This window comes from Gobio gobio, assembly GCF_949357685.1.
Source record: "Gobio gobio genome assembly, chromosome: 15".
Classification (NCBI taxonomy): domain Eukaryota; kingdom Metazoa; phylum Chordata; class Actinopteri; order Cypriniformes; family Gobionidae; genus Gobio; species Gobio gobio.
In genome coordinates, this window is record NC_137108.1 from 20,151,303 (window position 1) to 20,174,213 (window position 22,911).

Genomic DNA, 22,911 nt, shown 5'->3' on the forward strand with positions numbered 1-22,911 from the left:
CTTTTGTATGTTTGTTGTGCAATATTTGATAAAATTTTTCCTCAGTTTATACAAATACAGTATGAGGATAACAGTCAGTTACAAGCTTAATGCACTTTAACTCCAAAAACGCCTCCCTGTTATAGGCCATCGATGTATTAAAATGTGGCAATCTTGCTCTTTTTAACAAGAGTATACGATGAACATGCAGTTGCACCAGAATAACACATTCAAGACACTTATTTCCATATTATATCCATTATATTTTACATGAAATCTACAGATAAGTCAGGAATATCACCCCAGAAATGTAAGCAAAGAGGTTCCTGTAGCAAATGCATCATATAGCTTATGGAAAACTGGCTTAGAGTTCCTCTGAATATAACAGTAAGTAAGTGCTGTATGCTACACCTCAGGTCCTGTAATCACAAAGGCTAAAGCACACCGTATATGCTGAGGTATATTCAGACTGGACTTTGGCACTGGGTATAGATCAATTTAAAGCCTTTGGGGACGACATAAACAGTCCAGCCTTAATCCAACAGTCTTTAGCCTGAATAGCAGCAAAAAAGCTACTCCTGCAATAGCAGACAGTACAAAATGCTCAATGACAGCTGTAGAGCCTTCACATACTGTATGGTTTTCCCAACATAATCTCATGGGAATTCGTAGCTATTTTACATGAGCTAATTCGTACATTTTCCTAGGATCTGATTACACTTCGTTGACGGTATGGTTTGGAAGTGGGGTTAGGGGTGAAGGGTCATGCTTACGTTTTCATACATTGTGAAAAAAAGTTGCTTCCTTAAATTTTTTAAGTACAATCAACTTGGATGTTTAAGTCATTTCAACTTAAATTACATTAAACTGACTTTTAGTCAGTTGAGTTGAATCTTATATAATGAGTTGAATCTTGTATAACTTGCTTAACTTATTTTGATGAGTTAAAGCGATGTAAAAACTTATGTTGTCATAACTTATTGATCATACCATTTTTTACAGTTCACAAATCACATTGTACGGATTTATTCAAAATTCGCCACCTCATAAAATAGTTACATTTTCTCATGAGACTGGGTTGGTTTTTTCTCCCTAATTTAAGATCTTTAGACCCATAACCCAAATAAATAAAACGTATTCGCTTTACTTCAAGACTGCCAGCTCTTGAAGCACAAGACAACAGCGTGGAACTATGGCTAAATTGTGGAATATGTGCACCCTACTCCACACATGGAGGTGGAAAGGTTCTGGATATCTTTAAGTGGTTTCCTGAGATATGATGGAAATGTTAGACTAAGTGTGACCCAGCAAGACATACTGAGAGCCTGGAAAGGAGGGTTTTCTAACCATAAACATCCATAATTAAGTATTGTCAATCAGTAGTGTTGTAGTATTATTGTGGTTTCTGTTGAAGTACATTTATACAGCCTTTATTATTATTTTTTTTTTTTTTACGTTAAATTGTCAGTGAAAACATTTCTATGGCCAGGGTCCAAAACTAACACCTGCCATGCGCCAAACGGGAGTAAAACGTGATTTTGGTGAGTTAGTAGATGGATTTACTGGCCATTTGGGTCACTGCAACAATGGTTGAAACTGCAAGAAACCACTAAAATGAGTGTATAAATGGTTTATGAGAGGTAGTGTTTCACATAAGGGTGAGTAAAATGGTCAACAATAATTTATAGTTGATATGGTTCAGTGTGTGATTATGTCAAATATCATTTCAATCTCGTAAGAGTGAGAGCGAGTGTTTCTTTTCTTTTCGATTTTGTGATCTGTGATGTCCGATTCAAGGACAAATTAATACATTCTGTAAAAAATATACTGCCCAAAATGATTTCATGTTAACTAATGCATTAACTAATGTTAACAAATGAGACCTTATTGAAAAGTTCCCATAGTGCCCTTCAAGGGTGCAAAAACTAATTGTGATATTTGCCCATAATGCCATATGGACCTTCCGGCAAATTTGAGAATGGTCTGGTTTTAACCAGGCTAATATGGACCAGTTCTTTTTACTGAGTCATTCAAAAGAATATATGACACAGCCTTGAATTTTCTCGGAGAACAAGTCAGTGAAATATATGCATATATTCGAATTGAATCGTGTATTGACAGCCTTAGTTGGATGCACAAAATAGACTGAAGCACTTCTGAACAATCATCTTTATAGCGATTCTGACATTTGTCAATTAAAAGGTAATTTGTCTTATTGTTAAATATACCTTTTTAGGAGCCAACATTTTTTTTTTTTTGTCTGGAGCCTTAAATATACCCGCTATTGAGCTGTATGGCAACATGTTAATTTTGGACCCAGTATGCAAAGCTGTACTGACCCTAATGTACATCAGTATTAAGATAGTTAAATTATTAGGTTTCTTTCAGGGCCAAGCACCAGTTTGGTCTAGGCCTACATAATATTACATTTAAAGATATGAGCTTTTTCTCAGTTACATGCCTCGGTAATGATCTCTGCTGACTGCAATCTCAGCCTCATGCAAAATACTATAGTAACAATGTCACATTGCATTCCACATACAGAGCACCCTGTGTCAGGGAAGGTGGGGTGGACCAGGAGAAAACGGCTTTCCTCTGAAACAGTACTACAGTACTTTGAGGTATTGAGGAGTCTTTTACCCATCTCCAAGAGACACCCAACTCGCCCGATTCCTCTCGCCAACCACACTGGCCAAATGTCGAGCCAGGGCCGAGCAGCAGGCAGCAGAGGCTGAATGAACGGAGAATGGTGTCTGAAGTCCTGTTAGAGTTCTTAAGAGCGCGAGCAGAACCGTGGCTTTGCCAAGCTTTCCTTTCCAGAGTGAGCTACGTGGCCTCAGAGCATCATGTCAAGAAAGAGTTCAGCTAATGTGTTTGTGAAAATTCCCTCAATGATTTCTACTCTCAGTTTATCTGCTGAATCTACGGTGTTCAGTGTTGTTGTTTATATGGATCTCGCCAGCTGAAATGAGACACTACTTTCTTGTGTCCTCATGTGAAATACTTGCAGTTTGTTGAGTCAATGAAACAGTCAGCTGTGCATTTGAGATGTCCGTAAGATCTGTGGATAGAAACACAGGGACATTATTATTATTTGGACATTTTGTCAAATATTATAGGCTCTTTCCAAGGACCACCCTATGTCTTTAATATTTTCATGGGTTTTTAATCAAAACAAATTGTTTTAAAATACTACTTTAATATAACATTGTGATTGAGTATAATATTCGGAAAAATAAATAAATAAATAATATTCAATACATTTTATTAAACTTCTATGTACTAACCAGTGTTGGGAGGTAGCGCATTACAAGTAACACAAGTTACATAATCAGATTACTTTTTTCCAAGTAACTCATTCCTCAAAATAAATAAAAATGCAAACCTGTAATAATTAAATGTTAAATAACACAAATATACTTTATGTATTTAATCTCACTTTATTAAATCAATGTCTTTGCTGCTGATCTTCGATGATTCAGTTCAACCATACTAATAAGCAAAAATAACTTCAGATAAACATAATTTTGTTTTTATTGCTGAAGTGTGTTGAACTTTCTTTTCCTGCATTCTTCTGTGATCCAGAATTGCAGCACAGCTGAAAGTTTTGTTTGAGCAGCGGCCTCTACTGTACAGGTGTAAATTTGCATTTACTTCAGCCTGAGACTTAAATATTTCACCTTTGGGTATGGTTTGTTATAAAGGGGTACTTCACGGCTGGAAAGATGAATGTGTATTTAAACTGGGTCATTTATGTAGTAGAAATGTGAAATTATTTTTGAAGTTGGTGCCTTCCAGACTTAGCCTGACAAGCCAGACCCACATCAAGATGTTGGGTCTGGAAACTCACCATTGGCAGGGCTCAAACCGAGAGGCGGGATAAACGGTTGTCTGTCAAATTCCCTCTGCACGTAATTGGATAGCGCCGAGCTAACGTTAGTTGATAGACTTTCGCCGTATCCGGTTGGCAAAACTTTGAATATATCTTCTTTTCTTAAGAATGACTTCAGTGCCGTTCTTTGTTCTTTTCTCAAAGAAAAGCTTAACTCAAAGTCTTCCAGAGTCGCGGGCAAAGCCGATTCAAAAGGCCGCTGTTCGTCAGCTTCTTTGTTTACGAGTAGCACGCAGAACCTCCACAACTCTGCCATGACGTGCCATCATTATGTTAAGCCCACCCACCGACTCTACACACGCTGTGAGTTTGGTTTTTCCAGCTCTCATTTCTACCGAGAGTTGCTAGACTACACTCGCGGCAAAATACATTTTCTGCCGCTAGGGTGCGTCTAGATTTTTAGGCTATTCTAGACTGAGAAAAGCCAGAAAACGTATTTTTGGCTCATATGGATGAAAGACAACAACTCCCAGAATGCACTTGCTTCGCTGCCCTACCGAGGCCACTCCCAAGTCTACCAGGTACCGTCCCAAGTCCACCGTCGTTTTGATTTTTATAGTAATAAAATCTTTTAGTTCAGTTAGAGAACAGACACTACAATTAAAAACTGTCTCTGCTTAATACAGCATGAGACGAACGAGAGTCCCAGCACAAAAGCAGCAGGACAGGAGTCAGATTTCATTCATCAGAGAGTGAGGAGCTGACAGACAAGATGATCGCAGAAGATTTGGTTTCAAAGCGAAATGTAAAAGCGTCTATTTAACTTTCATAGGAATTCATTGAGAACACTCGCTTTGCTCCGCACCGCTCCGTTATGAATTCCAGAGCGGCCGTGCGCATTTACAGTCGGTGAGTGAGATCCCACACCTATGGGTGGGTTGAAAACATGCGGAACTAGCTCCTACTACTGGTTGTAGTCTCTAGCCTCTGGCCAAAAAAGCCTCAGATGAAGCAAAAAGACGATATTTGTGTCATCGGAGGCTTTTTTCCAGACATAAAATACATAAAATCTAATTCGAATATACTACCGGGTTTCTACTGATACAAAGCTTAATGCTAATCGCTGAAGTAACCCTTTAAAAAACAAACAAACAAGCCTAGCCCAGGTGAGAAAAAGACCCAGGCGTTTAAACACATTACCTTCCATAAAAAGTAACTACGTAATGTAATTAGTTACTTTTAGGGAGTAATGCAATTTAAGAGAATCATTAGATACAATGCACTTATTGTGTACATACATGTTTTTACATTGTACTTATATTGTAAAAATACATATAATTACATCTGAAGTTAATTTTTGTAATTACATCTGTAATTACACTGTAATTAACTTTTTCAATGTACTGTAAGTAGATAAAGTACATATTTACACCTGGGACCAATAAAATAAATCATCATTTTATATTTGTTTGTTGGTCCATACTCTTTGGGACCAGAAACCAGCTCATTTTCATTAAAGAGGATTTGTTGAACTCTTTTTATATTGATTTGAACCATCTTACCCAGGCAAAAAGGATCTGCATGTGTGAAAGCCAAAATCCTTTCCGTCACACTCCTCTGCCTCTTCATAGCGATATCCATCCCCACAATATGCATGTTTGCACTCTGAGAAAGAGGGAAAGAAAAAAGGAAAAACACACTGTAAAACATTTTTTTTTTATTAATTTAATTAATAAATGTATTTATGTACTTTTTTACAGTATGTTTAACAGTATTTTACTGTAAAACTACATGAAAAATTCCATTAGATCTATTACAGTTTTTCACAATTTAGTGTATGGGAACTAAGTTAAGTTTTTAAGTGATTTGTACTTTTATAATTTTTTACAGTGAGAGATAATGGACAACTGTCTGTCATAAACGCAGACACATACCAGCTGTACATTATCTAGCTTTTTACACGGCACACAGAATAAACAGAATAAATGAAAATCAAATATTGATTTGAGTTACATTATTTCATTAAATGAGAACCCACAGAGCGATATGAGAGATGTGAAACTAGCACAGCTGAGTATGAAATCCAATGCCTGGGACAACAGCCAGTTGTGCAGTTTAGCGGTCATTGTACAAAAATATTTGACCGCAGAATGCAGTGATAGACCAATCAGAATGTAGTATTCAAGAGCGCCGTGTAATGAATTAGGAGAGTATGTATTTGGGTGTCTCCTGAATGAAGGTGTTATTCTCGGCTTCACATGCTATACAGGACCCGATTATTCGTGCATTCCCATTTTAGAACTCGCTCTCATATTAAACCGCATTACTGCATGTTGTTGAGAATAAGTTGGCGGCTGGAACGCCGCCGTTTCAACCTGATACTTACTGACACAGCCATCTGTGACCACCTTATTTCCGTCATCGCACTCCTCTCCGTTCTCAACTTGCACAATGCTGTCTCCACAGAAACCCTCCTGGTCGGGATCACGCTCCATCGACTGGAATGGTGTTAACTGCAATGAAAGAGTCAGACCTTGGAGTTACAGACCTTGGAGACTAAATGTGTGTAAAACTATTAAAGTGCCCCTATTATGCTATCTTAAAGGTGTTTCTTACAATATGCATCCAAGGACAAAAAAACACTTTAATTTTCTCATAATACACATTACAGTATCATCTCTTTTCTCACAGTGTCTGAAATGGTTTGATAAAGGAATTGGTCTCTCTAAACTCCTCCTTTTTGAGAGCCTACTCGCCTCTGATTGGCCAGATGGCTCAGTCTTTTTAGAATTAAAATGCTGATTATCTAAATTTAAGCTCAGTGCTTGTATACACCGTGATATGAACAGTAACAATGGCGTCAGTTTTTCCGTATCAATTCCAGTCCTCATCCTTTTGAAGTGCATCAGCTACACTCACATAAAGGATTATTAGGAACACCATACTAATTCTGTGTTTGACCCTCTTTTGCCTTCACCACTGCCTTAATTCTACGTGGCATTGATTCAACAAGGTGCTGAAAGCATTCTTTAGAAATGTTGGCCCATATTGATAGGATAGCATCTTGCAGTTGATGGAGATTTGTGGGATGCACATCCAGGGCACGAAGCTCCCGTTCCACCACATCCCAAAGATGCTCTATTGGGTTGAGATCTGGCGACTGTGGGGGCCATTTTAGTACAGTGAACTCATTGTCATGTTCAAGAAACCAATTTGAAATGATTCGAGCTCTGTGACACGGTGCATTATCCTGCTGGAAGTAGCCATCAGAGGATGGGTACATGGTGGTCATAAAGGGATGGACATGGTCAGAAACAATGCTCAGGTAGGCCGTGGCATTTAAACGATGCACAATTGGCACTAAGGGGCCTAAAGTGTGCCAAAAAACATCCCCCACACCATTACACCACCACCACCAGCCTGCACAGTGGTAACAAGGCATGATGGATTCATGTTCTCATTCTGTTTACGCCAAATTCTGACTCTACCATCTGAATATCTCAACAGAAATCAAGACTCATCAGACCAGGCTTCTTTCCCATTCTGACATTCAGTTTGGAGTTCAGGAGATTGTCTTGACCAGGACCACACCCCTAAATGCATTGAAGCAACTGCCATGTGATTGGTTGATTAGATAATTGCATTAATGAGAAATTGAACAGGTGTTCCTAATAATCCTTTAGGTGAGTGTATATCTACAGTGCTTGAGGGCGGGTTAAAGTAAACGACCTTCGCTGGCAGCCAATGAAGATTATATACGGTTGTCCAAAATGTCTTGGTATGCTGAAGCATTAAGGTTTCCTTTTACTGGAACTAAGGGGCCAAGCCCAACCCCTGAAAAACAACCCCAACACCATAATCCCCCCTCCACCAAACTTTACACTTGACACAATGCAGTCAGGCAAGTATCGTTCTCCTGGCAACCGCCAAACCCAGACTCGTCCATCGGATTGCAGACAGAGAAGCGTGATTCGTCACTCCAGAGAACACGTCTACACTGCTCTAAAGTCCAGTGGGGGCGTGCTTTACACCACTGCATCCCACGCTTTGCATTGCACTTGGTGATGTAAGGCTGCAAAGCATACACTGACCCCACTCTGTGATTTTATGTGGCCTACCACTTCGTGGCTGAGTTGCTGTTGTTCCCAATTTCTTCCAACTTGTTCTAATACCACTAACAGTTGGAATATTTAGTAGTGAGGAAATTTCACAAATTGACTTATTGCACAGGTGGCAACCTATCACGGTACCACACTTGAATTCACTGAACTCCTGAGAGCGACCCATTCTTTCACAAATGTTTGTAGAAGCGTCTGCATGCGTAGGTGCTTGATTTTATCACATGGAAGTGATTGGAACACCTGAATTCAATCATTTGGAGGGGTGTCCCAATACTTTTGGCAATATAGTGTATCTGTAATTTAAAAAATTAACTTACAATATTAAAAAAAATATATTAAATCAATCATAAAAAAATCATAAATGAAAAACGAATAAAAAAATGTATATATGAAATAAATAAAAACATTTAAAATGAATTAAATATAACTAGTATATAGTTAAAAATACCTTTTAGAGCACCTAAAACATGCACTCTGGACGCAATAGGCCAACTACCAATTTATAACCTGGATTTTGTTTATTGATAGGCACCTGAATTGGCATCCAGCCACCAATGTCTTTGAAGTAAAGCGACCTCTGATCTTTACGGAACGCCAAAGCGTTATCGGTCTGAAGGCGATTCAGCTCCTGTTCGTTATTCACCACAAATATCTGCAACAGAAGACATTAAATATCATCAAATGTCTGGATGTTGGACTGACAAAATTAATTACGGCCCTAAAATTGGATATAATGCATTCAGGCTTAGTTTGTAAACAGTGTCTGCCTCAGTGGCTTACCGCTGGCACTCTGGGATAGATGCCCCGATGCAAGTGCTGGTCAAAAGAGGGGTTGACACTCGAGGGGCCATTGCATCCACAGCGGCCTGGGCTGCCAGATTGTCCCTTCTCTCCTTTCTGTCCTACCATGTACAGTCCTGGAGGAGAGGTAAACAACATAAATGTGTCCCTCCATGTGATGCAAAAGTAATGGAGTGATTTTAAGAGCTACTAAAACTGGCCCTCATCTATCATGAAGAGTAAGCAATTGTGTTAATATGGACGCAAACCAAAACAAGACAGCAGCTGTCCTGTGAATAAAGTGATGACATAATGTTTGTGATTCTGATAGGAGCTTGGCCGTCCGGCCATCAGTTAAGGACATGATGTCATGGCTTCAGTCACCTTTGGGGCTTCTGTTTCAGCCGGAGAGATCAGGTTGCTTCTGAAGCTAAATACACCAGTGGTGGGATTTCCTGTGGTGATTTAAGATCCATGTGCTTCACTGTGTGTGGCAATAATAGCTAATGCTGCAATATCATCATGTGATCCTCAAATGAACAAATCCAACTCTGAAGATGTGTCATATAGTAAAAAGAGTATACATTTAAGTAATAAATAAATAGTAAGGTTTGTAAAAAGTACCATTAATCAAACAATAATTTTTTTAAAATTAATATTTATTTTTATTTTAGATTTATTTTATCAATATTGATAGTAATGACTTTTAGTAAAAATACAGAAAATAAATGCTGTTGTTTTGAACTTTCTATTTATCAAAGAATCATATATATATATATATATATATATACCGTTCATTTATTTGTTCCTATAGGAACAAATAAATGAACGGTACTGTACTTGTCCTAAATTTTCAATGCAATTTCCCAAGGAAACTATACTTCCTCTGAGAGCAGAAGCGATTTGAGATCTGATACTTGTATGTAAATAGAATACCTGAGGCAGGCAAACCAGGAGGGCCAGGGTGACCAGGGACCCCCTGAGGGCCTGCAGGTCCCATGGGTCCAATTGCACCACCGTCACCTTTTGAGCCCTGCATCAGAAATCAATCATAACGGTCATTTATTTCCAAAGCTTTTGCATTGTTATCATGTTGCTGTTATGCTATTAAGGATGGATCACCTGCTTTCCTCTTTTTCCTGGGCGGCCGGTGGGTCCCCTGTTCCCTGAGCTTCCAGGTTCTCCTTTTGGGCCCATTTCACCCTGAGAAAGAATTTGAAAATGACATATAGTACTTGCTTTACTATATCAAACGGATAGTTCACACAAAAATGAAAATTCTGTCAATATTTACTTACCCTTTTGTCTATCCAAATCATTAAGACTTTCGTTTATCTTCTAAACCCAAATAAAAATCTTTTTAATTAAATCTGAGAGATCTTTGTCCCTCCATTCACAGCTAAGCAACTACCACTTTGACGCTTCAAAAAGTTCATAAAGGATTCATAAAACAAACTCATATGAATTTAGCGGTTTTCAATTTTCTGAAGAGACATGATCGCTTTATACGCTGAACAGATCGAATTTAGGCTTTTATTCACATATAAACTTTGATCAATGCACACATCAGTTGTGGTAAAGCATGTTTGCTTGATTGATGTGCGAGAAGTGAACCAATGAGGTTCATTCACGTGTTACGCATCGCGTTTGAGCTTGAACAAGAACCAGGCTTATTCTCACGTAGCAAGCCGGTTCGGTTGAGCTTCTGTTTATGTTCGCTGGGTCAGTTGTTTAAATGTGAAAAATATACTAAAATCAATAAAGCCGCCATATTTTTTCAGACAATTTGGACTAAACCATTCAATTTATATGGATTAGTTTTACAATCACTTAAATTAACTTTTTGAGGCATCAAAGTTATAGTTGCGTAGCGGTAAAGGACAGAAATCTCTCAGATTTCATTAAAAGAACTTCATTTGTGTTCAGAAGATGAAAAAATGTCTTATGGGTTTGGAACGACATGAGGGCGAGTAATAATGCATTTGTTTTAATTTTGGGGTGAACTAACCCTTTAACAAATTAAAAAAGCAAACACTTTACAATAAGGTTCCATTTATTAACTTTACTTAACTACATTAGTTAACATGAACTAACAATGCAAATTGCAAAGTCATTTTTGCATTTAATTATTTTAGTAAATGTTCATTTCAGCATTTAATAATACATTATTCAAATCAAAAGTAAATATCTGTAAATATTATTTGATGGACCTGGGCTAACATAAACTAACGATGAACAGTTGTATTTTTATTAATTGACGTTAAAAAAGATAAACAAATACGGTAACAGTTGTATTGCTAATTTTTAATGTTAGTTAATGCATTAACTAACGTTAACTAATGGGACCTTAATGTAAAGTGTTATAAAAATAGACCACTGCATTATTATAAATAGTGCTAATTGTACCATAACCTATAAAATATATTATGTAACACATTATGTACAGTTAACCAGTATAGCCTCCTGTAGCATAATCCTGTAATATTATGAAAGGCTAAAAATGTAGTAATATTTTCAGCACCTTTTGGCCAAGCATTCCAGGAAGACCAATTGATCCCTAAAATAGAGAAAGATGCAGTCTTTACAAATGAATTATGGTTTAGAACAATTAAAACTTGTATTGTAACACAAGTACTTTGGTAACTTACCTTGTCACCTTTTAAGCCAATTTCACCTCTGAAACCTTGTGAGCCCTAGCAGGACAACATCAAAAAGCCAGTGATATTAAATCATTTACAAGATAACAAGGATAATTTGATGAAAAACAGGGGGAAAAAAAGTGAAAGAATGAATTGAATGATGAATTATATTGGGTTGAGAGGTAACTCACTTTTTCTCCCTTATGTCCAGGGAAGCCCTGCATGAAAGAAATGAACATTCAGCACACAGAGCACACTACTCTGTGTCCATATGACAAGGCATTATGACTATAGCAATACTAATTCAGGATGCTAAGACTGTCCAGACCTTGGGTCCAATTGGTCCTCTTGCCCCTGGCATGCCCATCAAACCAGGGTCACCTTTCTCCCCCTGTTAAAACACATAGGAGTCACTGTACACTAAAGCACACACTGCCATGGTGTCACAATGGTTCAGTCACACTGGCAAAACTCAGAGACGACGAAGAGTAGCATCTAAATGCAGCTTTATCTAGTTAAACAATATTCAAAAGCACAAGGAGCAGAAACCAAGAATAACAGGAGCAAAACTGAGGACATAAACGACAACAACCGACAAACAACACAGGAAAGTGGACATTAATGCTGCTTTCACATGCTATCGGAATTATCGTAAATATGAGTTTCCTAAGTAAAAATTGCACATGAACGCCCTCTGATGTCGTGTTTACCACTGGGAAGTTTGGAATTAATTTTGATTCCCAAATTCCCGAGATGGGCGTGTCGTAAACTTTAAAACAAACTTTAAGCGGGGAGAACTACTGCTGTGGCAGGTGTGGTTTTATTCGTTTTTCCCCAAAACAGCTAACGTTAGGTCGTCTTGTCTTGACATCAATGTAGTGCATATTTGCGAGTAAAATCAAAATCATTTGAAGCGTATTGTATGTTTGATACACAGTGAAAATAGCCTGCATTTGACTGAAATTACAGAAGAATCGGCAGAAAGCGGACTATCTGGAATGTTTATATGCTTGTCAGTACATATGATGTTAGTTTTAATACGATTTTCCTAATAAATAGGCAAGAATAAACCTGGTGCCCACCATTATTCCTGTTCATTCCAACAACAAAGCACTTGAATGCAACAAGCTCGTAATCACGACTTCTAAAGTGGGAATTAGGACATTTCCGATAGCACGTGAAGCCGGCATAAATACACAGACAGGCGAACTAGATAACAAGACACAGGTGCAAATGATGAGGGAGGAACTAGGAGAATCAAAAGAACTACAAAGCTAGAAACAGGAAACAGGAACTAAAGGCATGAAACAATACAAAATAAAAGTCAAGAAACACAAAACACACAGGGGAACCCGTACTGTAATTCATGCTTGAGAAACACAACTTTTTGCTTTCAAATTTCATACCTGATTTGAAGATAAAGTATACACAACCGTTAAAAATTTTGGGATAAGATTTTTTTTTTTTTTTGATTAATACTTTTATTCAGTAAGGATGCATTAAATTGATGAAAAGTGACAGTAAAGACAAATAATGATGCTGTTCTTTTAAACTTTCTATTTGTCAAAGAATTCATGGTTTCAACACAAAAATATTAAGTAGCACAACTGTTTCCAATGATAATAATAAGAAATGTTTCTTGAGCAGGAAATCAGCATATTAGAATGATTTCTGAAGGATCATGTGACACTGAAGACTGAAGTAATGATGCAGAACATTCAGCTTTACTATCACAGCAATAAATAAAATTTTAAAATATATTAAAATAAAAAACATTTATTTTAAATTGTAATATTTCACAGTATTACTGTTTTTACTGTATTTTTTTATCAAATAAATGCAGCCCTGGTGAGCATTTGATATTTTTTTCAAAAACATAAAATAATTTTACTGACCCCAAATCTCTGAATGTTAATGCATGTCAAACAACAGTTTTATGAAAAAAATATATATTGCAGATATACAGTATGTAGGTGAAAAAACAGCTTTAAGCTAAAATAACATCAAGAGAAGTTTTAGATTCTAAAATATCTTGAGATACAGGATATTTGCTTTTTCAACCTGGCAAATGTGAATCTACTTCAAGTTAGTTCCTGTCTTCTGTGAAGAGAATCTGATTCTATTGTATGGAGCAGCAATTGTGTTCACATGAGGATGGATAAATTACTCACTTTAGGGCCAGTTGGTCCTTGCCATCCATTGGATCCCTGTCGCCCTGGGAGTCCAGGAGGGCCAGTGCGCCCCTGTAACACATACAGTACAAGCTATGAAGCATTGTTTTACAGTAAGAACTTGCATACAAAGATATACATGTTAAGGTACTATAAGCTAAAAAAAACAAAAAAACAAAAAAAACAATGACATGTCCATATATATATATTTCACTGAAATAGATGTTGGCTTAAAAAATGTCTTGCATGTCAATTATTTTGCATGATCAGGTTTGCTGACATTGTTTTGGCTGACATCTTTAGTGCACAGTTTCTGGATGGGAAGCTGTCTAATTCAGTGGCTTGGCAATTTTGTTACCACAAAACAAAATTGATTAGGAAATATCTTAATTAAAATTAAATTGTATTAAGCAAATTCATTAAGTAGCACCCTACTGCTTGATAATATGGTCCTGATACAACAGTTCAACAATTTATGAGACAACACATCCCGCCATTGACGGAAATTTCCGGCTTTCTGTGTTTTCACTGTTATACACTGTAAAAAAAAAAAAAACATTATCCAGTAATTTTACGGAAATGTCCTTTAACCCTTAAAGGTGCAGTGTGTAGTATCTATTGACAGAAATCCAATCTAATATACATAACTATGTTTTCAGTGGTGTATAAAGACCTTACATAATGAACTGTTATGTTTTTATTACATTAGAATGAGCCATTTCTATCTTCATACACCGCGGGTCACCTTACAGTGAAGTCACCATTTTGCACCGCCATGTTTCTGCAGTAGCCCTAAATGGACAAACTTCTCTACAGAGTGCTAGTCACTCTCTGCTCTCTCCGACGTACAACATATTTGTCCTGTGTCGGCCACCGTAGCTTTTCTATATGCTTTGAAAGGGAGGGGTGCAATTCACAACCTCACCACTAGATGCCGCTAAATTTACACAGTGCACCTTTAAAACACAACCTAATGCAATGCATTATTCAAAATACAGTTAAAAAAACCTGTAAAAACAATACTGAAAATACTCCTTCATATTTATACACAGTAAAATCCCCAGTGTTAAATCAACACTGCCCAGAGTGTATTTGGTCCCAGTCCACAGAGAGTTAAAATAACTCGGAATCAGTGTTAAAGTTAATGAGATAATTAAGAGATTCATTAAGTGATGATTGACCATAAGTGATGAACACCTGATGATAATGAGCAGAATCACTGAAGAAAAGAGAAACACAAGAACTACAACTGACTTCAGCCACAGCCTTAGATGAAATCAACCAAAGATAAAATAAGACATTAATCTGTCTGAAGATCTCAGCAGAGGGGATTAAACAACTTCACAAGTTTTTCCTGTTATACTGCACGTCTACAGAAGCTCTTATTGATAATTAACAGAGGTTTAGATGTTGAGGTTTTATTGAAAATGTTTGGTGATCAGTGTTTCCTTTAGTTGGGCAGTTTGACTCATTTTTGGTCTTTGTAACAGTGTTTACAAAAACACATATTTGTTACAAAGCCAGAGGTGTTGATGGACTCGATCTAATCCATCTATGTTTTTATCATCGTTCTGAATCTGATCTGGATGTAGTACGAAATTTTCTCAGCATGTTGTTCAAAATATTGCTTTTTTTATGAAACTTGCCTAGATTCAATTCAATAAAATGTTTTTGTTTTGCTTTTTTGTTTTGTTTTTTTAAGCAGAGGGTCTGTTCCTTCTCGTGATGTATTGGATGTTCAGATATTCATACAACTAAATATTCAGAACATTTTGTGAAAGTGATCAAAAATGCTGGCGGTGGATGGCAACTTTATAAAAAATAAAATAATAAAAACCCAGCTGGCAGGGAAAGTGTTAATACACCACACAGTACAGTGTTATATCAGTATTTTTATATACTATATTTGTATTTATATTTAGATTGTTTTTAGCTATGTTATATTTTTTATTACTTTTTGTTCTTTAAAAAAAATACTTATATTTAGCTTTAATTTATTTAAGTTTTAGTTAACGATAACAGCACTGGTACAGTAGATCAGAAATGTAATTGAGGCAGGCATGTGGCCAAATGTAAAGAACCTAAAGATGATTGGCTGCTCAAACACAGAGCAATAAGTACAAGGTTAGGACAACGTGTCTTCTGAGTGCTCTGAGGGACAAAACAGCCATCAGAAGAGAGAGAGAGAGAGAGAGAGAGAGAGAGAGAGAGAGAGAGAGAACAAACTAAACCAAACCCCATCAGTCTCCTGGCTTTAATTAAATTATGTGCTAAGGGCAGGAGCCGGGGATTGTGGGAGCGTGAATGATTTATTGGGCTGCCCCAGCACTAAGCGAAATTACTATGCAATGTTGCAAAGCTTCCTACACCAGTAGCACTCTACTCTCAGTGCCTGCCTGGAGTAAAACAATGCACCAGCACACCCAGAATCCTGCGCAGTGGTTTAGTGGCTTCTCGGTTTACCCGCAGCCCTGCTGTAGGTATTACTGACTCTGCTCCCAAATGCCTTCCAGGAAACCACACACAAGCCCACAATGTGATTGTGGGACAGGAGCCATGGGGATGTTCCATTGTGGATTGGACCTAATGAAGGGTGACCACAAGCATGTTGTTTAAGCACTCCGAAGGTCATATGGAATCATGTGACCTGTGTATTTGTGTCAAGGTTGTGCTTGCTTTGAATTCCCTCCAGCTGCAGATGTGAAAGTGTATGTGTGTGCATCCTTGTTCCTTGTTCTTTAAGTAAATCCACTTATTGGAAAGTAGAGGACATTGAGTCTCACCTTTTGTCCAGGTCTTCCAATTTCACCCTGGCAACACAGAGGAGGGGAGGAGGGAATAAGAACATCTTATCAGTCAGTCCATCAGTGTGTTACACAATATATACAGTCTTGTTCTGATAGTGCCATTGAATTAAAGGAACAGTTCATCCAAAAATGACAATTCTGTCATCATTTACTCAGCAAATGTAAAGGCCCGTTCACACTAAGAACGATAACTATAAAGATAACTACACTAGTGTCCACACCAACGGACATATTGTTGTTTATTCTAAGCTTGTGCTTGTCTGCCACTTTATTATTCTTTAATATTGAGAACAATTTTTAGAACTATCTTTATCATTTTCTTTATAGTTATCGTCCTTGGTGTGAACAGGCCTTTAGCGTTTTTTCTTTCTTTCTGTGGAACACAAAAAAAGTCATTGGGGTCCAAAACAACATTGGACTATATTAACTTTCATTGTACAGAAAACATTGAGACATTTTCAAAATATCTTTTTATGTTTTCCACAGAAGAAAGGTAAATACAGGTTAAAAAAAAGGTAATACAGGTCATTCATGTACAGGTGCATGTAATTCACAATTTATATTAAATTACTATCACTTTCATAAAATAAAGTGCTACCAATTTTTCTACGCACCCATTATTGATAGTAATGTACTTTAAATATAAGTATATGGGTTAAAGCATAAATATTAATAGTATAACAAAACAAAGCCACAAATCTTAAATATTATAGGTGTAAAAATGAAAATACTGTGACAGAATTTGCTTACCAACATTGTATGTGCAAGGTTATCCAATTTTTTTAATGTATGTTAAGTCTTTAATCCTAGATTTCTGTTTGTATTTATAAACAGAGAGAAATTATTGTTTATAGTAATTGACAGAATGTCATATACTGACATTAAAATTTTGTTAAGACTTGTTTTGGACCCAGAACATTTTTATGACTAGCTAATGCAGGGAATTTAAAATGTTCTTGGAATATATAAATAAAAATAATCATATAATAATCATAATAATAATAAATAAATAATAAAGAAAAAGAAGAATGGCTGCACTTTATTTTACAGTATGTGTCATATAAGTAACATCAGGTAATATAAGTGATGTAACAGTAATATAAGGTAACTACAAAGGTTAAGGTGAGGTTTTGGGGTAGGTTCATGGTTAGTACCTAGTTATTATCCAGTTATTATGATTACTATAATAAGTACACCATGTGTAAATGCTGAATAGGAGTGTAAAATAAAGTGCTACCATAATAATAATAACAACAACACAATCTTATTTGTTTCCTGACCTCATTGGATCACATTTACATAAATTTGTGTCGTACCTTATCTCCCTTTGGTCCCTTTGGTCCTGGCAGTCCAGCAGGACCCTGATCATAACACAAACATCAAAAAATATATTAAAAACCTCTTGCAATTTTAAATAATATCATTGTCTAAAGCAAAAGTATTTATAACAGAAGTCTGTTGACTACAACTTATTGTCGTGAGCGAGTCATTTCAGAATTTCCTAACTGTTTCCAAACAGGTTTCCCAAACACTCCCCCTGCCTTCAGCCTCACCCCAAACTCACGTCATTGGTTGCTGTTGTAATTACAGTATTACAACAGGATGCATTTATAATGTTCTTGGCCGACAATCGCAATAATATTCACCACATAATTAATAACCTATGACAGGGATCAAACTGTTTTCAGAGTGAACTTGCAGGGAAGGGGTGAACTCTCTCTTGGGGCTTCGAGTGTCTGCCTGTCTCTCTTGGGGTTGCTTCTAAGAATGGAGCAGAGGCTGGCAATGGAAAAAGGTCTATTTCCATCTGCTCTAAATGTGGAGCGTTAATGGCCTGCTGTGTCGTGGGGGGCCAAACTGGTCACATCCGTGTCACTACAGAAAGACGTCTGGGGAACTCACACGGGTCTCACTTGCTGAGAGGGTTATGAAGGCTAATTACAGAGCTGGAACTGACCATTGTGACAACCCAATACTCAGCTTCCTTGAAGCACCTTCACCTACTACACAATCCTCAACAAATTTGCATGTGACTGTTGTTATTACTTATGAATAACTACTTAACATTTGAGTTTGTCAGAGTACTGTTAAACATAGCTTATGGGTCAATGACGTGATGCTAATATTTTTTTATTCAGATCTATTCATTTATTGAAATGCATAAAAATTACATTAATACACTGACGAGCATTTTTTCATTTCTCAATTAAAATTCATATAGCAAAAAAGGGTGAATAACTGTCAACTGTCCTGAATATCTGGACGGGTTATAATTTATTTCAGTGTGTTTTAGGGTACGTTTACACGACAACAATGTACTAAAACTGAAAAGTTTGTTCTTTATACAGATGACAATTTGGTCAAAACAATCCCCATTCCGCGAAAACAACTAAAAACCATAGACTGTAAAAAAATGTCGTGACGTCACCTATAGGATTCTGAAGAGCAGTTTGGAAGCGTAAAGTTGGGTCGAGCTGGCCGTTGCCATCTTGGCAGCGCGTCACACCCAGATAACTGAAAATGGGCAAAGACGTGGGTGGGGACGTGGGTGGAGCTGAGGTGACGTGATGACTAACAGACAGCAGACAAAGGACAATCCACCTGTCACTCAAAATGGCCACGCCCTTAATTATGCAGAACTTTAAGGCTTTATATAATGTAAATGAATGAGTTATAAAAAAAAATTGTACCAGGCTGTAAAACATTTTTTTTTCTGCTGTAAAGTTGGGCATTTTAACATGGGGCTCAATGAGATTCTGCTCCCTTTTGGAGCCTGTCCATAGCCGCCAGTCAATGAATTGCAGTTTAAGTCACTTCTGTGTTGGCTTCAAGAGAAACTGGGTGAGGTTGCCGCTTGCTAAAAAAGCTGTATTATGCTGCCAGGCCAGTAGTTGAAGATTTTCTTTTACAGACCACCCGCGCCAAACGCGAATGCCTATAGACTACATATACATTTTTGTATTTTTTTCAGACTAAACATGTAACGTATGTGCATGCCGTCACTGTTTTCACAGATACTTCTCACAGAGATTATAACGGTATCATTTTCAAAAACTCGCACTTTGAAACATGTTTTCAGATGTCAGCATTTGCAGGCCCCCAAAACGCTATTGTTGTGTAAATGAACGGCCAAAACGCATAAAAAGTTTTACATTTTTAGTCGAAAACAGTGTCGTGTAAACGGCCTATTAGTTTGATTTTCCCTGTTTACCCGAGTTCTCATTCATTATTTGTTGTCATGGTTACTGATTTCTTTGCGCACCTGTTTCTTGTTCAGTTTGTTTTCTCCAGTGTATTTTATGCTGCCTTCACGTGCTATAGGAAGTTTCGAAATTCCCACTTTTGAAGTCGTGTTTACGAGCTCATTGCTTTCAAGTTTTGACTTGACTTTGACTTGAGTTTCTACTCATTGTCCAGTATTTATGCTTCGGTAAAGCTGTTTTCTCCTTTGGCCTGTTTTCATGACTGCAAAAGCATAAAGATGAATTTAGAATGAACCTTTTTGGTAACACTTTAGAATAATGGTCATTAGTTAACATTAGTTGACTACATTAGTTAACATTAACTTATAATGAACTGCACTTATAAAGCGTTTATTAATCTTTTTTTATGTTAATTTCAACATTTACTAATGCATTATTAAAATCTTGTTAACATTAGTTAATGCACTGTGAACTAACATGAACAAACCATGAACAGCTGGATTTATAAAGATGAACAACTACAGTAACAAATGTACTGCTCATGGTTAGTTCATGTTAATTCAAACATTAACTAATGTTAACTAATGACCATTATTCTAAAGTGTTATAATTTCTGTCCACCAATTAGAAAAAAAGTAATGTGGTGCACGATATATGATAGCACGTGTATGATAGTTGCACCACATGCCATCCAATCTGGAACTGTTTCAAACATTTTTCAAAACCAAAGAGTGTGTTTTAAGAATCTAAACAAGATTTTTCCTTTTCTCGATCATATACCCTCTACCTCTTGTACATAATGTTTGCCATTCGAACAGTGTAAATATCAACCTAGCCTTCAAACAACTACAGATTTTCACTCATTGTGAAGGAGTTGATTAGAGACGCATTGTTTTATTTTACTATCTTGCACGTTTTTGTGACAAAAAATGTATGTGAATGAAAGTTACTTGTTTCATAGTTTAGGCCTATGGTTTCGTTCTCAACATTATAGCCCATTTGAAGCACATACCTGAGGGCCAGGAGGTCCTGCTGGTCCTGGAGGCCCTGGGGAACATGTTTGGGTTGTGGGATTGTGCTTCTCTTCTGATTTCCCCTTATTTGGTGTAACACCAGTCTCAGTCTATAAGACAAGTCATGTAAGAATTGTGATGTCAATGAGAAAATGTTAAATAAATAGTTAGTCTTTGCAGCTTCAGTGCTAATCACAAACCTCTTTTATTTACATGTATTTTTTATCACAGTGATGTAGACATAGCTGTTGTGGTCAAGGGGATAGACTTAATGCATTTATTCACACCCTGAACCCTTAATATACCTGGAACCTACATCAAATCCAGGTGCTGGATCAGCGGTCATGTGTCAGGACTCACCAGAGACCCCTGCCGCCACACTGAAGGGGGTGGAGGGAAGAGAGGGGGCGGAGGTGGACTCAGTAAACAGCAGGGGTTGAATTTCTTTCTGGTTTCCAGCAACTGGAGATCTAGATGTGGGGAAATGAGGTTCATGGGGAGCATGTCAACAGACACATGGGCCAGCGCAACAGCGTTTCACTCCAGTGTTTTGGAAAAGAGAGACTGAAACACATGACAGCTATGATGGTTATCATGTGGTTAAGAGTGTAACGAAAGGCCATTCATTCCTGCAACTACTAGATATTTAAAGATTCATCTGCAAACACATGATGGTAAAGCTTTTCTTAGAAATATGGCATTTATAATGACTTCAACTGGTGTCAAGCTGATTTTTTTGTGATTCTATGAAGTCAGTTCTCCTCAAGTTCACACAGTTCATTGAATTTACTATGAAAAGGATACACTAACATTTGAAAAACACTGTCATATTGAACAGTATATTGTTATATAATATGTTAAATAATAAGTCTTTTGAATACTTGTGCTAATGTAAAATCAATATCTTTGATATTCTGTATATAATGCAATGATATTCATACATTATTAAAGTGTGACTCCAGTGTCCAAATACTTCATTTTTTATGTGTAATATATATAAATGTGACCATATATTTTCTATATAAAACCATATATTGGGACATAAAATCACATAAAAATGGAAGAAAATTGACCATATATTCAATTATATATATAAATAAAAGTACATTAAAATATTAAGTACAAAAAATATGTTGACTTTGCAAAAAACAAGCACTTGCCTAATTCAACTTTTCACTGCAGTATTGGCAGACAAAACTGAAACACAGCCATTTTGCCATTAGAGATAATAACCAGAGATAATTCATTGCTGCCTGTAGGCAAATTTATTGCAAAAAATCAGGGCAACATTTTTACTTGTTCTCATAACAAGCAGTGATCATCAGTGCAACCTAATTCATGTTATGAATATTCTGCATCTGCATTTATTTAATTTGCACGATTCATGAAATGACCAATGCTTTTGTTGTTGCAAAGTCTGATTTGCATATTGTGCAAACAAACTTCCCTCTGTAAGAGAAAACCTCTAATATCAGCATCTAAATATGTGCAAAAGAGAGTGATGTCTTACCTGTTGGGAGAGGGAATATGTTATCCACGTAAGAGAATGACGACACATAACAGAGGAGTTGAAAATATAGTCCAAGCGAGAACAGAATCATGCTGCCGGCTGCCGTCTACCTCCAATAGCACCGAGGATTGATCTGAGGCAGTCCCGCACTACTCCGCTCTCTCCCTGCCACTCTCTCTCTCACACACACACTAGATCCACGCCTTTAGGAGAAGTGAATGCCAGCCAATGTCTGTTACACCTCTCCCATGTATTGGCCCTGAGCTAAATATACAGGAGGCAGCCGGTCAGCTGCCCTCTGTAGCCAATATTAGCCTGTTACTACTGCCAGCGCTGCCTTTGTTTCCCCTGCCTCAAATGGACAGAGAAAACAAAACAGAATGGATAGAAACAACATTGAAGTGACAAGGTGTCATGCAAGTTGAACTACTACCATTCATTTATATATTATCTCAAGTTTGTAGGTTGAAAAGTCAAACCTATTGGGCTTGGTTTGAGCATCTATAATGTTCGACACAAGGACTTAAATCTGAGACGGGTCGCCACTGGCATGTGATGCACACACATGCATAAAATGACAGAATTAGCCTGCTTGCTCTGTAGTGGAATATCACAGATGTTTTCCAGACCCCCTCGTCTATCTCACCCTCCCTCTCTGTGTCCTTTTTTTCCAGACTTATCGACCACCGCTTCTCACAATTTATTGCCGCCTTTACTTTCCCTCAGAATTAATGACAGAGCAATTATGAAGAGGGCCGCTTAAAAGCCTGATGGGAGATGCAGTCTGTAAACGCCTCCAATCAGACAAAGTGCAGAACAAAGGAGACAGACAGGCAGGGAGATGGACAGAAAGACA

At 37.2% G+C, this 22,911-nt stretch overlaps 2 protein-coding genes across 2 annotated transcripts in view; both read right to left on the minus strand.

The window, feature by feature from the left end:
* Positions 1 to 22,911, minus strand: part of gtf3c6 (general transcription factor IIIC, polypeptide 6, alpha) — a 1,355,101-nt gene that overhangs the window by 1,148,609 nt on the left and 183,581 nt on the right. The gene's annotated exons all lie outside the window — the stretch shown is intronic.
* On the minus strand, positions 1,433 to 22,274 carry colq (collagen-like tail subunit (single strand of homotrimer) of asymmetric acetylcholinesterase). The gene is made up of 17 exons (XM_079837059.1): positions 22,056 to 22,274; positions 20,906 to 21,015; positions 20,545 to 20,655; positions 17,646 to 17,690; positions 16,306 to 16,332; positions 13,523 to 13,594; positions 11,680 to 11,742; positions 11,543 to 11,569; positions 11,361 to 11,405; positions 11,234 to 11,269; positions 9,835 to 9,915; positions 9,649 to 9,745; positions 8,713 to 8,849; positions 8,465 to 8,584; positions 6,198 to 6,324; positions 5,374 to 5,476; positions 1,433 to 3,040 (listed from the first exon to the last, which is right to left on the minus strand). The coding sequence occupies exons 1-17, from the start codon at positions 22,144 to 22,146 to the stop codon at positions 2,971 to 2,973; spliced, it is 1,362 nt and encodes a 453-aa protein (XP_079693185.1). The 5' UTR covers positions 22,147 to 22,274; the 3' UTR covers positions 1,433 to 2,970.

What these genes read in the sequence shown, in the direction of transcription:
- colq (XM_079837059.1), bottom strand. Translation starts at nt 22,146, where the DNA reads ATGATTCTGTTCTCGCTTGGACTATATTTTCAACTCCTCTGTTATGTG. An exon ending in AGGGACCAAAGGGAGATAAG is followed by an intron (nt 16,333 to 17,645) that starts GTACGACACAAA and finishes CTGTGTTGCCAG; the next exon opens with GGTGAAATTGGAAGACCTGG. An exon ending in CTGGACATAAGGGAGAAAAA is followed by an intron (nt 11,406 to 11,542) that starts GTGAGTTACCTC and finishes TTGTCCTGCTAG; the next exon opens with GGCTCACAAGGTTTCAGAGG.